This window comes from Apodemus sylvaticus, chromosome 1 (assembly GCF_947179515.1).
Source record: "Apodemus sylvaticus chromosome 1, mApoSyl1.1, whole genome shotgun sequence".
NCBI lineage: Eukaryota > Metazoa > Chordata > Mammalia > Rodentia > Muridae > Apodemus > Apodemus sylvaticus.
Window position 1 is genome coordinate 165043012 of NC_067472.1, and position 17390 is coordinate 165060401.

Genomic DNA, 17390 nt, shown 5'->3' on the forward strand with positions numbered 1-17390 from the left:
GTGCCCAGCGAGCTGGGGATGTCACTCAGCCACAGAGGACTTGCCTGGCATATACAAGGCCCTGGGTTCAATCACGAGTGGAAGAAAGAAGAGAGGGAAGGACGGCTCAGTGAGCAGAATGACATTTGTTCTTTAGTTCACATGAAAATACAAGTATCCAGAACAGATTGCTGTCATATAAACCCCATGAAAACAGAGATGTCCACCTGCCTCGTTTTCTACCATGGCCCCAGAGCTAGGGCCATGCCTAGCATAGTAGTCATTCAATAAATATTTGTCAAATGGAATGAAGAAACGAGTATTCAGAACATCTCAAGGAAACTAGGCTTTGCTGCCGATCTTGAAGCAGCTGTCCTTTTGCGGAGTAAATACAGACGGGCACACTGAAGATGGGAAATCACCAAATACCCTCAACAGATGGAGGCCCTTCACACATGGGAAGTTATGGCAAGCTCAGAGGCTAACCATGCACCTCCGTATGTTAGACTCAGTGTGTGGTCCTGGGGAATCAGCAGCAAAGGTATCTCCACTGCATGTCTGCAGCAGCCCGAGTTGTGAATCAGTGATCAGCATAGATGCATCCGATCCATGTCCATGCACTGGGTTCTGATCAGGGCCCATGCTGCTGGCTCCTCATCATAGAGCAGGATGGGGAGCTGGGATGCTAAAGAGTCACTTGGGGGGTGTGAAGGATCCTGTTAGGTGGAAATGAAAGGGTCCGGGGTCTAATGACTCCTCTAATGCTTGCTGGCAGTCTGTCACATAAATGCACTCATGGCAGCTGTGATTTCGAACATCACAGCTCCTATGACCCAATACTGCCACTCAGAACGGTGAAAATAAACCCACAGGGTGTAGCCTACTTAGCAGCACTCAGGGAGTCCACACAGAGATGTAAGTCAGACGGCTAATCCAAATCAAATTCTTAAAAGAGGAAGGTTAAGTCTTGGGCTATCTAGTTTCTATTTTTATATAATTTAAGAACTTCTTTATTTAAATCCCTGAATCTTCCTATGGTTGTCATAAATACTTAGCAGTGGTTCTCTTGGGCCTTTAGAGCCAAACACATTACCTAGAGTAGGGGGGTCTCTGGTTAGAACCACAAGTCAGATAATCAAAGAAGCATACATTTGCCCGCCAAGTGCTCAGCCACCATTAGACTAGCACCTCTAAGAACCTATGGTAAATTATCTACCTAGGGTGTTCAAGACGTTCTGAACCCCACTAACGTAGTGACTTCTCTGCACACAAGGTGACAAGCTACTTATTGGAAAGTATCAACATGTACCTCTAGTAACAACAGTGACATCAAACTCTGTGCCTTTCTATACCCCTTATGTCCTTAACATCCCTGGCTACTGACGGTCCAGGCAATATGAGAGGAGTCACGTGGCTTACACAGAGCCACAGAGCAGCAGGTCATTGACGGAAGGGCTATAGTTCTTTACATTGTCGTGAACTTCCAGGATATGGGGAGCAGAGGAAACCCAGAGTGAGCAGTCTGGAGGAGACAGCCATGCCAGGGACTCCAATGCCAGGGGGAGGGAAGAAGAGGGGGGAGAGTAGAGGGGAAAGAGGAGAGGAGAGGGGAGTGAAGTGGACGAGAGGGAAGTTACTCCTCCTGATGGGGAGTAGCAAAGCCTTACCCAAGTGAGGGTCAAGAGGGATAGGAAAGCTTTCGTGTGTCTGAGTGTTTCTGAATGATTGGCTAGTGTGATTCTCTAGGACAGTTACAGCCTGAGACGGCTCACTTACAGAGACTGCCTATCCGAGCTAGCTAACTCCTCCTCTGTGCTATACCCAATAACCAGGCTGAGGTTTGAGGATAGCAGTGGGAGTAGGAACACTCATTCCATCAGAGTGCAGATGCCCAACCAGGCTGCTTCCCTCTGCACGGCTGTCCTTTCTCCATCTCTTCATACCCTTAGTCAGGGTTCCAGGACTGAAGCCACTTGGGACAAGGTACTTGGACATGGGGCATCCGAGAGACAGGGAGGGGTAAGAAATGAGAGCCTTTGAGCTCTTCCTGTTTTTAGGAGAAGGTTCCCACATTACTCCCTCTCTAACTCTTTATCCCTGCCTTCCCCCCCCCCTTCTGTTTTCTCTCCTCTTCTCTCACCTCTGCTCTTTCTGGTGTCACCTCAGAGGAAAGAGAAGGAGGGCCATGCACCTTTTTCTTTTGACTCCCACAGATCTTCTGGCCATTCCCAGTGCTTGGGCTTGGCATGTGATAAATAAGACAGCCCGGGACTCAAGATGCCCATACCACAAGGGTCTAAACACAGGGATACCAAGCCTGTGCCATCAGCACATCAACAGCAGCACTTTCTACCTACTGTGTAAAAGGCAATGGGGGGAGGGGTGGGGGGAGGGGAGAGGGAGGAGGCAGGGGTCATAAACAGCCTTGTGTTCAGGGTGGGGTGTGGATGGGGTTGCCTGGGGCAGACCGAGTAACATGGGGGAGAAAGTCACTCCCCAGTCTGAAGCAAGCTGGTTCTCGGGGTGGTACTCACATGCCCTGTGCTGCACCCAGGGTTCCCTCCTGATGCTGCTCTATTGACCCTGCGTCTCCACCCTCAGCTTTTTCTTATGGGCTCTTCTATAGACCAAGCTGGCCTGGAACTCGGAGATCTGCCTGCCTCTGCCTCCTGAATGCTGGAATTAAAGGCGTGCACCACCACCTGACACACCTGTCTGCTTCTTGCCACCCCTCCCCCATCTAAGTTGAGGTCCATTTACTCTCTTCTTCTTCCTGACTTCCTAGTCTCCACATAGGAACACACACACACACACACACACACACACACACACACGTTTAATGAATCTTACTTCACGTTATTATTTTCGACAGAGTCTTGCTACATGGCTTAGGTGGTCTTGAGGTTCTGGGCTCACCCACTCTCCACACTCTAGCCTACCAAGTAGCTGGAACTCCGTAAGGGTCCTCACACACCTGGCTTGAATCATGTTAGAGTAAGCAGTGCGGCTCACATCCTGAGCCCCTCGTACTTCGATATGGATTTTTCTAAAGGACACGGATATCGTCTTCCATGGTATAATTATAAAACTCAGAAAATTTAGTGTTGATACCATGCCAGTACTCCAATTTTGTCAACTAACTCAAAAATGTCTGAGAGGGCATTTGATCCCCACTCTGGCTACAGGCAGGGCCCACACCGCCCATCTCTTCTTGTGCCTCCTCTGCCTCCTCCATCCTGGCATCGTTTCCCGCTTTGTCTTTCAGGGCGCTGATGCTTTAGGGAAACATCTGATGCTGATGTTTTGTTTCAATGAATTTTTTTTTTTTTAACAGAATGCTCTACAGTTTGGGTTTGTCTGATTTCTTGTGATTAGTGTTATGCACTCCATCCCAAAGTGAAACATAACTGAAGTAAGGTCCTGGTCTTCCCAGTATAGCATCCCATCTGCCCCTTACCCGGACTGGGGTTTGGAACCTGTGGCCATGATATGGGCTGGTAACCTCCCCACCCCCGGACCCATTACGAACCATGGGTTCATCTTGCATGCATCTTGTTTGCATGGTCCATACAAGATAAAAACCCAGGTGTTATGGACCAGAGAGATCCTAGCCCTGCCCTCCCCAAGCCTTCTCTAGATCCAGTCCTCAGCATGGACCCCACCAGGAAGATGCAGCAGCAGTAGCTTTCTTGTGTATAGCCCAGCTCCTTCTTCACCACCGTGTTTATTTGTAAATTTTCTACTTATTACCAGTATAGTCCATATTTTATTTCATTGTTTTAATCCACTGGTACCATCAGTTTGTTCCAACACCCCCAGATCTCACTGCTCTTTGTAGCCCTGGTGGCCATAACTGGTCCTAAGAAACACTAAGGAGAAATTCTGCTGAATGAAAAAAGGATCGCATATGAATCATGTATCCCTGAGATCACTGAATCCACAGGCGGAAATTTAATTCCCAGTGTGGTTGCATATAGAAGTAGGGCCAATGTGGGATGACTTAGCCATGGGGATAAAGCCTTCATGAATGGGTAAGAGAGACCCTTACTCACAATTGCCACCCCTTCTACCACACCACGCTTTCAGGGAGTAAAATTCCTCTCCTAGTCCTCTCAGCTTTTCCTGAACCACGTGCTGGACTCAGGCAAAATTCTGGGTTCCCAGAGAGAAAAAAACCTAGACCTAGATCCAGAGAAGACAAAGCCCAAGACCATAGTAGGCAGAATGACGGAGGTCCCCTAGCTGTGGCTGGGCAGCCAGGAGAAGTATCAGAAAGAGTTGGACTCCAGAGCGTGAATAGGAGGAACACACCAGTCCAAGGGTAGCCACTGGAGGCTAGCACATTGCAAGTCTGACCAGTAGTACCCTAACTGTAGAAAATTCCCGTGTGGGTACACACATGCACACACTGATGCCCACATGCAAACACACTCTATATCTTCTCATAGTGAGCACATAGAGAAGGAAATTCAGAATTCAAGGGGAGGAATCCTAGGCGGTCCACACCAAGATCAGAAAGTCTTGCTCCTCTCCCATCAGAAGAGCACCACCAGATAGTGGTGTAGTTTACATTTGAAATGCTAGCCTATGAAGGCACACTTTTAATGGTAGCCACTTGGAAGTAGAGGCTCTGGGTATTTCTGAGTTTCATACTAGCCTTGTCTACATAGTGAGTCCCAAACCAGCTAGTGCTACATAGGAAGACCCTGTCTCATATAAAACAAAGAAAGCTCCCCCACAGGCTCATGTGTTTGAGCCCTTGGTTGCTCTCCGGTAATTTGTTGGGCAAGGTTGTAGAACCCTTAGGAGGCGGAGCCTTGTTGGAGGACTTGAGTAGGTCGGGGGGAGGGGGAGGAGACCTGAGCTTTATAGTTCAAGACTGCATATTGTTCTCCCTCTCTCTCCAAGTCTGGACATGGTATGAGTAGCCAGCCTCCTGGTCCTTACACCACAGCTTCCTCAGCACAATGGACTTTGTCCTTCTGCAACTGTAAGCCAAAATAACCTCTTTCTCCTTTCAGTAGACTCTGTCAAGTGTTTTGTCATAGCAACACTGGGGATAAATGTGCTTCCTTCCCTGTTTCCATCTTCTGGATCTCCATGCATGCACAGTGCTCAGAAATGTGCCCAGGCATGGAACTGTCAGGGAAGCACCAGTGTGCCAACACCTGGCTTTCTCTGAGAAGCCCCCAGCCAGAGCTAGCCAGAGCCTGAGGTGCCCCAAAGTCTGCAGTCACATCATGAACACCCTTCATCTGAGAATCTGAAATTCAAACTGCTGCAGAATCTGCAGCTTTCTGAGCATCAGCCTGATGGGGCACGTAGAAAGTCCCACACGACCAGCCTTTTGTTTCACATCCAAAATGATCTAAAACACTGAATAAAGCCATCTTCAAGCTGTGTATACAAAGTGCCTATGAAACTTAAGATCGCTTGCTTAGGCTTAAAACATTCCCAACATATCATATACATATGGAAATATATCAAAGCCCCCAAAATCTGAAATCCAAAACACATGTACAACCCAGCATTCGAGAAACTCCGCTGTTACTGACCTGAGCCTCCAGAAACACAGAGCATCAGTTTAATTCCAAACGAGCCGTTCATCTGAACTGACTCAAGGAAGCATCCTTTCCCCCATTTTCATAGCCGGGATCAGCAAACTGACAGTATGCATCCTACCACGAGCCTCTTCTGAGTCTGTGGTAGGCATGATTAATCAGCTCTGACACACGACATCATCTTCCTTTGCCTACTGTTCCAGACAGCTGCTACTGAGTGCTATTCTGAAGCACATCAAATGCACATAGTTCTTATTTGATCTCCAACTTTCCTTTCAGGAAGCACCCATAAAGAAAACAAGGGTAGCTGACCCACTTTCAAGTCAGTAAAACAGCTGGGGAGATGGCTCAGTCAGTAAAGTGCTGGCTGTGCAAATATAAAAACCTGGGCTCAGATCTCCAGAAAGCCACGTAAGAAGTAAGGCTCAGCAGTGCATGCCTATGACCCCAGCACTGGGGACCAGAGACAGGTGGATGGAGCCCTGAAGCTCATTGGCCAGGGATCAATGAGATGACCCTGGCTCAAAAAATAAGAGATGGTTCTGTGGTTAAGAATACTTGCTGCTCTTGAGTTTGGTTCCCAGCTCCCATTTCAGCTGGCTTACAATGGCTTACAACTCCAGTGCCCTCTTCTGGCCTCAGTGAGCATTGCATTCACATGTGTAAATATGCAAACGCAGACACACACACACACACACAAACACACACAAGTAAAACTAATAAAATAAATCTTCAAATAGAGTAAACAAAGGTGATTCAGGAAGGTACCCTATATCAACCCCTGGCCTCCACAAATGTAATTGTGCATACACAAGTACACTCACCCTATGCACTCTTGTACACACCCAATGCTAACAAGTATATACACATGGGGGATGGGGGAGGGGAGACAGAGGTAACAGAAGCAGAGTGGGGTAGGAGCCTGTGGGGCATGGAGCAAGGCAGAGGAAGACTCCGCAGTATTATCCTTTCTCCATTTTCTCTCTTATTGATAGCTGAAACCGGGGAGGGCTCCCAGCAGAATCACACCCCTAGATATGCTTAAAGGAGGCTCGGGGCCAGCCACAAGCCTGCTGACAGGACTTCAAAGCCCAGCTCAGATACAGGTTAGAATTTCAACAAAGATGTAGGCAAGGTGGAAGCACATCTCCCAATGCTGTGAGCCCAGCCCAGCCCTCTCTCCATCCCCAGTGAGCCACTGAGGTGCACCAAGGTGCTCAATACATGGTCGTGGAACTAAAGTGAAGGCAGCAGCAGGTAAGAAGTCTCACGAAGGCTCCTCAGTCTCACCAAGTCTCCCTTTCCCCATTGGACAAATGGGAAATCTACTACCTACTTCCTAGGGGCAAAGGAGAACAGAAGGAAAAGAAGGGATTGGAAGAAAAGTGGTGCGACACCATTTAGGCGTCCTCCTACAAGACACACAGTGGTGCCCACACCTAGTACAATCCTCTCCCCAACTGTGGGCAGGACCTGCAACTCTGACATTACACAAGAGAGTCCATCCCACTGGGCTGATTGCTCCAGAGCTGGCACTGAGGGATGGAGTTTCCTATCTGGCAGAACGCTATAAGAGCAGCTGCTAGGAAGTGAGGGTGATTTGCAGCTGGTAGCCGGCAAGACTGAGCACCCAGAGTCCCCCAGTGATGAGGAAATGAGTCCCACCGGTAACTCAAGGAAGCATGAAAGCCAGCCCTTCTCGGGTGAGTCCCTGCGTGAGGATGGGGCCTGGAACATGACCTAGGCGATACATTGAAACTGTGAGACAATAAAGAAATGTTTTAAATGGCTGCCTTGATGGCAGGAGCAAAGCAGTCCAGGAGGGAAGGGGAAAGAAGAAATCAACCTCAGAAACGAATGCCGAGGTAGAGGGGACCTTCTTTCTCTGTCAGCGGCAGTCCCCACTTTCAGCCTAGGCCCACTGCTTGTATTTCTGTACATCTCCCTGCAGGACATTAGCACAGCCTAATCTCTGGAACCCACTTACTTCTCTCCCTTTACTCTACTTACTATTCTTATTACTTATTATTCTATTTACTATTTTATTCTCTGCACAATAAGCAGAGGAGCTGGGGGCCCCGGCCTTTCCCTGTACCTTCTTCTCTGGCACTATGAACTGCTACAGTTGACAATGGCGACCCTCAACTGGATAAGGCACACCAACAGATCTCCACTGGACTCTCAGACAGGACTGCAGGCCAGCGACAGCGCCATGGCTGGCCGGCCTCCACCCACTGATGTGCCTGCCCCTCCTAGCTCAGGTCAAAGGCAGGGACATTCCAATGGCTCAAGCTCTTTTGCCCTGGTATTAAAACTGGAGACCACCAACCATCTCTGGAGCCTTTGATTTCCTCAGCCCCAATGAGAGTTGGCAGGATTAAACAGTCCTGGGTTTTCTTTTCCTTTGTGAAATATGCCCAAAGTTTTCCAAAAAAGAACTATGTGAGTTAAGGAAAGAGAGTCAGACACAGGTAGAGTGTGCATTTCAAAGCCCCAGTTTCCCGCTCTAGCCCTGGGTATTCTTTTCCCTGAGATGGTCAAGGCAACTCCTAACATGACTTTTCTCCTTTGAGAGCACAGGCTGGCCTTAAACTTACTATGTAGACAAGAGTGGCCTTGAATATCTTTCTGATCCTGCCTCCACATCGTGAATCACCATACTGGGTTTATACGGTGCTGAGGATGGAGCCTGGGGCTTGCATTCTAGTTGAGCAGTCTATCAACGGAGCTACACCCACAGTCCTGCTGAGTTTTAACAGAAACGGTTTTAAAGCTGGGCTCCACACAATCAGAATCAGAAGAAAGTCAAGAGAATGGGCAGCATGTTGGGCAGAGATGTCAGGGTTCGCATTTCCTCCGCCCACGGGACCTTTCTGGGCTGCCTTTGCTATAATCCACTATCCCTCAAAAGGAAAGACGGACTTACCTACAACCTGGATGATCTGGGCCAGGAGCACGCCATCGGTCACATCTTGCTGGAGGTCCTTGATGAGGCGTTTGTGGCCGGATTTAGCGAGGTAATGATTGGCCCAATCCGTGTAGATCTATAAAGAAAGCACACAGGCAACTTCAGGAATCTGGGCAGAGCCCACTGCAGGGTCAGAAGCAACTGCTGGGACCTATGCTCGGGTGCCACAGACCCCTTCCTGCTGGCCCTGGCAAGGGAGCTGCCAGAGCCATTAATATTCAGTGCATTGTGCGGGCGAGGCATTCAGCTAGCCGCAACGGTCCTGTCTATTGAGAAAGCTGTGTCAGGGTCTAGAGAAAAGCTAAAAAGAGCGTCAAAACATGCACAGACCTGAATAGGCCAGGGGACAAGGAACTAATAGTTTGTCCAGACGGTTTTGAGACACTGCAGCTCTGAACACAAGTGAGGCCTCCCCCAGCCCTGCACAGCTTTTTCACTTTATGGAAGAGACGTATGGAGAGTTTACCACCCAATAGGCATCTTTGGATGGGCCATTTAAGGCAAAGAGGGCTATTGAGTGAGCAGGGTCCTCAAGAGCCTGGCTCGCTTGTAAAGCAGCCAAGAGGGAAACACAGAGTCCTATCACACACACGTGGAAGTAGAGCTAACTATGGCCTCGCCATCATTGAATTTTTAACTGGGTTAATTAAAAGCCAGCCACCATTTTTACTGTCAAAATTCTCCAAAGAGGGGCTGCTGAAATGGCTCAGTGGTTAAGAACAATGGTTGGTCTTCCAGAGGTTCTGAGTTCAATTCCCAGCAACCACATGGTGGCTCACAATCATCTATAATGGGGTCTGATGCCCCCTCTTTTGTCATGCAGGCACACATGCAAATAGAGCACTCATATACATAAAATAAAAGAGAGAGAGAGAGAGAGAGAGAGAGATTCTACAAATAAAGCCTAGCCAATTCCAATACATGCTGTGGGATCTCTTTCCCTAGAGAGACAAATGTCAAAAAAGGACCAGCTACAAACAGATAGGTCTAACTTGAGGAACCAATGAATTTATTTCTTACTAAGCGAGTACTGGTGACCTCAAGCTGCCACAACTCTGAAAAGGCTCGTCCCAGCATCACAACCGGCTGCTGCGAAGATGGCCTCTCTCCTTCAATGAACTCTCCAGAGACTGTATATTTTAGCACCTCCTTGGTCCAGGGAGCCACAGGAAAATCCTGGCAGAATTATATACAACTGGCCTATACAAGGTATAGGAGTGGGAACAGCTGAAATTTCAGGGGAGGGTCCAATGATCTTCTCCACCCACTCCTTCTGTAAATATATCAGTGTGCATAGCATCCCAGAAGGCAGAAGCTGGGTGATCTGTGGGAGAGTAGATTCCTTGGGGAGCTCAGCACACCTGTTCTTTTTAAATCACAGACTCATTAGAGCAAAAGATTATTTCCCTGCTGATTTAGAGGGAGGATTATATTTATTTCTGAGCTTGTATAGGAATGTGGGGTGGGGGATGGGCACACCTTTCTCAGTGACATGAATGACTACTCAAAAGAAAGGACAGCACCTCCTCAATTGGTCAGAAGCAGTTAAGTTTACACCCAAACCTTCTAAGGTCTTTTCCCTCCACCAGTGGACCTGCCCAAGAATTCACAAAGATCACAGGGCAGAACTTCAACTGGCCCTGGCCTCTGCCCTCCATGCTTTGCCTGAAGGAGTCTTTCTTTCTTGGGGGCACTGGGGGAAACTGGGTACAACCTTTGTGGATAGGCAGCATCTCCAGCTGCTTAACCCTGGGACCCCCAGAAATGACAAGACTGCGCACTCTGGTTTGAAGTGAGAGAAGCCACTTCTACTGGTCACTAAGCCCATTCTTCCAACTTCAATTATGAAGACCCATGTGCAGATTAGAGGCTCATGGGAACTTTTTCTTTAACAGCCTGGGTACCAGATCTTACATCCATGTTCTACTCTTCCCCAGACGGTGGATTTACCCAAGACCAGAGAGCTGGTAAAAGAAGAGAACTTATATTTTTACCTTCTTTTTTGTTTTGTTAGGTCTTACATAGCTAAGGCTGGACTTGAACTGTCTACGTGGCCAAGGATGACCTTGAACTTCTGATTCTCCTGCCTCCACTAGCTCAGTGGTGAGATGGCGAGTGTGCATCACCATTCAGGGTGTTCTATGGTTCTGGGGAGCAAACCCAGGATGCCATGTGTGCTGGGCAAGCCTTCACCAGCTCAGCTCTGCTCCCAGCTCATCTTCAGTTTGTATACTTCAATCCAATAGATCAGAGAAAGCTAAGGGACCGAAATACCATAATGGCAGTTAAGATGGGAAAACTGAAATTTAAGCAGCTAATAAATGAAATTATTCAGAGGGAGAGATGAAAGAACACCAAGAACAGAGGTGGATCCAAACTCAGGCCCCAATTCTGAAGGCAGCGCCAAGGAAGAGACCTGGGTGCGTCTAACTCAGTGATATCCTCAGGGTAGTTCCTCAGCGCACACAGTACGTCACAGCCTCACCACAGCTTCTTGGGGTGGATGAATGGATAGCTGGATGCTAGCCAAGAGCCACCAAAGCCATCTGAGAATGTTTCTTATCTGTGAGGTGAAACCAGCATGTGTATTTCCTGGCTATGATGATACTGAATTGGCCAATGCATTTGAAGGGAAGTTCTTTTGTTTGTTTTAAATCTTTGAGCCGGGGTTTATCTAAATAGCCCTGAGTGTCATGGAACTCACGATGCAGACCAGGCTTGTCTTGAACTCACAGAGATCCACCTGCCTCTGTCTCTCAAGTGCTGGGATTAAAGGAGTGCACCATGATGCCCAGCCAAAGGCAGGTTCCTAACCCAGAACTGGAGTTGAACCAATATCAAGCAGGGCAATGCAGTGCCTGCTGCACTTGAAGCCTCCCCAACCATGCTAAATATATGAATTCACCCAATCCTTGACATGGCCATAGTCACTTGTCAGCGGAGAAAACGGAAGTATAGAAGGATACAATACTCTGTTGAATGCCACAGTAAGTGATAGAGTCAGGAGGAGAGCCCAAATTGAGTTTTCTAGATTCCTCGACACATGCAACATTGCCTCTCTGAATAAAGTCTAAATGCTAGGTTATTCCTCTCCCCATGACATCCTATAGGCTCATTTCTCTAGCTAGTTATGCTGAAAGAATTCACATTTAAAGAAAGTCCAAGACCCAAAGTTAGCTTCATCTTGTTATCTGAATGCCATTGGGTAAATCACCCACAGAGTAAGTCGCCCAATCTTTCTGGGATTCCTTCTGTTTATTTACCACAATTGAAACCTTGAACAGGATCCAAGATAAATCCTTCTTCTATGTTGATTTTCCTCATGTATTTTGTCATAGTGATGGGAAGCTGACCTGTACACTTGCCAGCCAAGAAGGGCGGAGCCCATAGGAATCTCTCACAACTCAGAGGCATCTTACCAGCCATGTGGGAGGGACCACGGTAACATACAGAAATGTAAAGCATGTGCCCAAGGACTCAGCTGAGCGAAAGCAGAACTCGGTCAGGACTCGGGGAAGTGACCCACTTTTGTCCCTCCCTAGGTAGCTACCATTCTTTAAAGTAGGAATGCTGTTTACCCACTCCAGCTGGAAGCCAGGATTAAACCACCTTCTTCCCAAGAGTGTATACACACACCCCCCCACACACATACATATATGCATGCATATACTTTCCCAGAATGACCTCAACCGGTCATGGTATGTGGACGGCACAACACGGACCCTTGGAATCTGACCCAGTTGCCTGCCTCTGTCATGGGGCAAGTTAAGTTTCAAATAATCTTCCATTCCTTGGTGTCTTAGTTCTTTTTCTATTGCTGTGAAGAGACACCATTGTGAAAAGACACCATAACCAAGGCAACTTAGAGAAGCAAGTGCTTAACTGGAGGCTTGAATGCAGTTTCAGAGGGGGAGTCCATGACCATAATGGTGAGAAGCACGGCAGTGGGCAGGCAGTTCGGACACAGGACCAGTAACTTGAGAGCTTTTGTCTGATCCACAGGTCGGAGGCAGAGAAAGACCGGGCTTCTTGGCATGGCTCTCTCTCTCTCTCTCTCTCTCTCTCTCTCTCTCTCTCTCTCTCTCTCTCTCTCTCTCTTTCTCTCGATTTATTTATATATGTTGCTGTCTTCAGAAGAGAGCATCAGATCTCATTACAGATGGTTGTGAGCCACCATGTGGTTGCTGGGATTTGAACTCAGGACCTCTGGAAGAGCAGCCAGAGCTCTAAACCACTGAGCCATCTCTCCAGCCCCAAGGCCACATCTCTTAATCCTTCCCAAACCTAGTTTTCCTAACTAGGGGCCATGCTTCAAGCGTGGCCATTCTCATGCAGCCCACCACACTCATCCTCATCCTCCATAAAGTGGGGACGGTATCAAGTACGATATAATGTGGCACTGGCAAGTTGTGGCCAGGGCCAATGCCAGCTGGGCACCTGTTTCTGTTAGTAAAGTTTGTGGGACACAGCCACATCCTTTTGTGGTCTCTGGCTGCTTTCATGTCACTAAAGCAACGCTGAACAGTTGTGACAGAAATCTTTGGCCCATAAGACCTCAAATATTTGAATCTGATTCTTCTGAAGAGTTTGCCAGTCTGTGCTCCAAAGAGCAAGTGCGACGACACACCCACACCACTCAAGCACTCAGCAGTCATCACAGCCATACACCCCACAAAACTCATCAGCTCTCCTCTCTCTTCGCTGCCACTGCTTGCCCAGCTCGGGGGCTCCCTGACACAACTCCAGGGCCTGCCCTTCCATGAAATCACTCTTAGTTTCCAGATCCAACCCTCGAGTTCCCACTACCAGATGTGGGCAACCACCAGAGCTGGCCCAGCTTCTGGCACATGGCAGGAGGCCATTATGTGCCTGCTGGGTCAAGCTGAGTGTAATGAGAAAGTACGATTGATTACCCATGAAGACTAAGGTTATGGGGCTCTTGGTGAGTCTTCAAACCAGAATTTCCAACCAGAGGAAAGGTGGGGGCGGGGTCAGGGGCGGATGGGGGCGGGGGCGAGAGCAATGGCTCAGAGATAAGAGCACTGGCTGCTCTTCCAGAGGATGGGGTGAGGTGGTGAGGCATTCATTTCCCAGCATCCACATACTGACTTAAGAGCCATCTGCTACTTAACTCCAGTTGCAGGGAATCCAACGCCCTCTTCTGGCCTCTGTAGACACTGCACGCAAATGGTGCCCACTAGTACATGCAATAAAATGCACAGGCACATTTTTTTTTTTTAAATGTTTTGTAAAGAAGAGAGAGTGGAGCTGGGGCGGTAGTGGCGCACGCCTTTAATCCCAGCACTTGGGAGGCAGAGGCAGGAGGATTTCTGAGTTCGAGGCCAGCCTAGTTTACAGAGTGAGGTCCAGGACAGCCAGGGCCACACAGTGAAACCCTGTCTCGAAAAAACAAAAACAAAAACAAAAACAAAGAAGAGAGACTGGGAATAATGGTTATTCTTGTCACCTTGACGATATCTAGAATTAACTAAAATCCAAGTGACGGGGTGGGTACACCTGTGAGGGATTTTTCTTGACTGAATCTCTTAGAGTAGGAAATCCACTCTAAATCCAGAAGTTCTGACATGGAAAATTCACCTTCAATCTGGGTCACCCCTCCTGGTGGCAGTCTACACAAAAGACATGGAAGAAAGCAGGGTTTGCTCTTTGCCTGCTTGCCCTCACTCTCACTGGCAAGTTCATTCCTTCACTGGCATTAGAGTCCCAGGGTATACTGAAGACATCCAGTTTTGTGGACTGAATGACTACTGAGTTCAACTTTCCATTGGGAAACAGCCATTGTTGGAATAGTTTGACTATATCATGTAAGCCACTCTAATAAATCCCATTTGTGTATTATGTATATACATATGCATCTTTGTATGTATTTATGCATGCATGCATGCATGTATGTATGTATAGATTGATACATTCGGTCAGTTATGTTTCTCTAGAGAATCCTGACCAATAGAGTAGGGAAAATATCTCACTCAAGCATAATCATTTGAACCATCTAACATGGATCCCTGATAATTTGGAATTTCCCTTTCTCTCCCATCCCCAACTCTTGAGTTTGGAAGATAAGAACCACACAAAACCACTCAGGTTTATTTTTAAAGTCAGCTGCCACAGGCCATGGTAAGTGTAGCCATAAACTCAATCCTGTATCCTTCCTGTGATGTTTCAGTCAATCACACAAGTTAACACAGGCTTTCCAAGGGACACTGTGCTATCTGGCTACTTTTTATGTCACCTTGACACAGTTGGAGTCATCTGAGAAGAGAGAACCTCAATTGAGAAAATGCATCTATAGGATCTGGTTGTAGACAGGCAAGCCTACAGAACCTTTTCTTAGTGATTGAAATAGGAGAGCACAGTCCATTGTGGATGGGGATGTCCTGGGGTGGTGGTCCTGGGTTCTATAAGAAAGCAGGTTGAGCAAGCCATGGGGAGCAAGGCAGTAAGCAGCATCCCTCCATGGCCTCTGCATCAGTTCCTGCATCCATGTATCTGTCTTGTTTGAATTCCTGCCCTAACTTCCTTCAACAGTGAACAGTGATGTGGAAGCATAAGCAAAATAAATCCTTTCCTCCCCAAATTGCTTCTGGTCATGGTGCTTCCTCGTGGAAGTAGAGAGCCTAACTATTCACTGGAGGACTCCTCCTCAGGTTCAGCAACTCTGCAAGTTTTCAAGCTAGGGTAAAAGCCAGAGGCTTTGGGTAGCATGTCTCCAAGGCTCTCATTCCCCTAAATTATGGGGACTTGGGGGCCACTGCTGCTTTTTTTAGACACATAATAATCCTCGTTTTGCCCCAAGAGGGGACCTAGGAATTTTCAACAGCACAGTTTTAGTGGGAAAGAAAGAACAAAATCCCCAGTTGGATTTCAAATCCTCAAACCAGTTCAAGGTAAGAAGGTCTCAGGACAGTTTCACACTGGCACCCAAGCAGGTGTCCCTAACCTTGGTTTTCCTCTGTATCCACAGCCTCTGCGCTGCCCCGGTGATGTTCCTACAGACGCTGCCGTCAAAGAAAATAGGAGGGGGAAGGCGAGGAAGGCCCAGGCAGCAAATGGGGCTTTCTACAGATCCTGGCAGGATTCCAAAGCGCCAAGTTTGCTTGCCTCTCACTGTACAACAGTCGATGTCATTAGAGTTGAAACCCAAAGGGGAGACTTTAGACAATTGGTGGAAGTAAAGGATCTGATTACCCGGTGATGCTGGCACTGTGCTGAACCAAGGGGATAATAATATCTCCAAGTCTGGACCTCGGTTCGTGAGGCTGTTCTGTAATGAGGAATAACACCGCAGGAAAACCCTGCACCAGCAGAACTAGAACGAAGGGATAGAAAGCAGGCCAGAACAGGCTGGGACTGCAGACAGGAGGAGGGTACCAAGAGAGCCATTCCTGGGAAACTAGGGTAAGAGGTGTCTTGGAAGGAAATACTAACAGGGAGACCGGTGATCAGAGCAAAGCAGCCATTTGGCATCAGCGACTGCGTCCCGTGCTCATTGTAAAGGATGCTACTGTCTGTCTTTGAGCCAAGACTTTGGTCATGCCATCAAGATAACATCTTTCCTTTGCCTGAGCACTGTGCAGTCAGATGTCTTCACTCTGATTACCCGACAAGTGATACTGCACCAGCAGATGGGGTGGTTTTTACTGTTTGTTTGTTTGTATTTTACTATAGCGGGGTTGAGGCTAGTGCTTCCTCAATGGATGCCAGCTTGAAGGAAATAGAAATGCACATTTGGTACCCAGGATAAGGATGACATGTTCTGCACCACCAGCCAAACACAGAGAGAGGAAGGCCCAGCACAGAGAAGGAAAATCTCCTGTGTGGGGGCGGCCCAGCATAGTGGGGTTGAGACAGAACACAAGCTCTGCGCCCCCCCCCCCATTGTCTGTTAGAGTCCACTTCTGCCCAGAGCACCCCATGCCCAACGTGAGGGCATTGACCCTCACTTCACCCCCATCTTAAGGCGTGTGATTCGCCACTCTAGCCCCATAAAGGCAACGTTTGCAGCCTCGGGTGAACACATGAATCAGGCTGCGCTATGTTTAGCCTTCCCAGTTGTGGGTCACTTAATGGTTCTCGTTTCCCATTGGGCGTCAGTGTCCCTGACGGTGTAGCTATCACACAGGTGCCTTAGACACAAGATGAGGTCACATATGTAACCAGCCAACACAGTGTTTCTGGCACAACGTATCAAATACAAAGCTGTTATTAATATTCAAGTTAAACACTGAGTTTTAGAGAAAATGTCATTCCTGGTGGCAGAAAGAGGCCACTCTTTTTCAGAGTCTCACATTTTTTAGCTATTTAACTGGCAATCTTTCCAAACAGATTACATGGAAAACTGTGACACAGCCTGCTTTTAACTACCACAGCTTCCCTTTCCTTAGCCACCCAGGGGTATCACTCTGAACACAAGGCCACTGTGATGTATCCACGGATGCTCCTAGGGCCCGCTTAAAAGACTGACAGTCTTTGAACATCACGTATCAACAGCAGCCTGGTAGGTAGAAGCATCCCAGCAGTCGGGAGGCAGAAGCAGGAAGACAATATGAGGCTAGCTTGGGCCACATAGTAGCCTCTCTCAAAAAAGAGCAAGAATTGTTCAATGTCTTGACATGACGTGTCCTTCAAGGAAAACAGATGGGGAGACCCTGTGACCGTTTGCGCTGATTTCAAGTAAGAAAGGCTTGGCTTAGCAAGGGGGCCCCACCCAAAAGCTGGGTTGCAGGGACTCTGAGATTGTGACTGGCTTCTCTGTAGCCACCCCTCCCCCACTTGAGCACAGGTGCACCTCACTGCCAGTCTCTGCTCCTGGGGTACACTTTGAACAGAGCCATCACGTACCATGAACGTGGATCCTTGTC

At 48.0% G+C, this 17390-nt stretch overlaps 1 protein-coding gene across 2 annotated transcripts in view; it reads right to left on the minus strand.

Moving 5' to 3' along the window:
• The window catches only part of Nav2 (neuron navigator 2), a 364636-nt gene that overhangs the window by 238031 nt on the left and 109215 nt on the right, over window positions 1–17390 (minus strand). For both annotated transcript variants that reach the window (XM_052162012.1, XM_052162003.1), the window contains exon 2: window positions 8467–8584. In XM_052162012.1, coding sequence (XP_052017972.1) covers window positions 8467–8584 — 118 coding nt within the window. The remainder of the gene's footprint in view (window positions 1–8466; window positions 8585–17390) is intronic.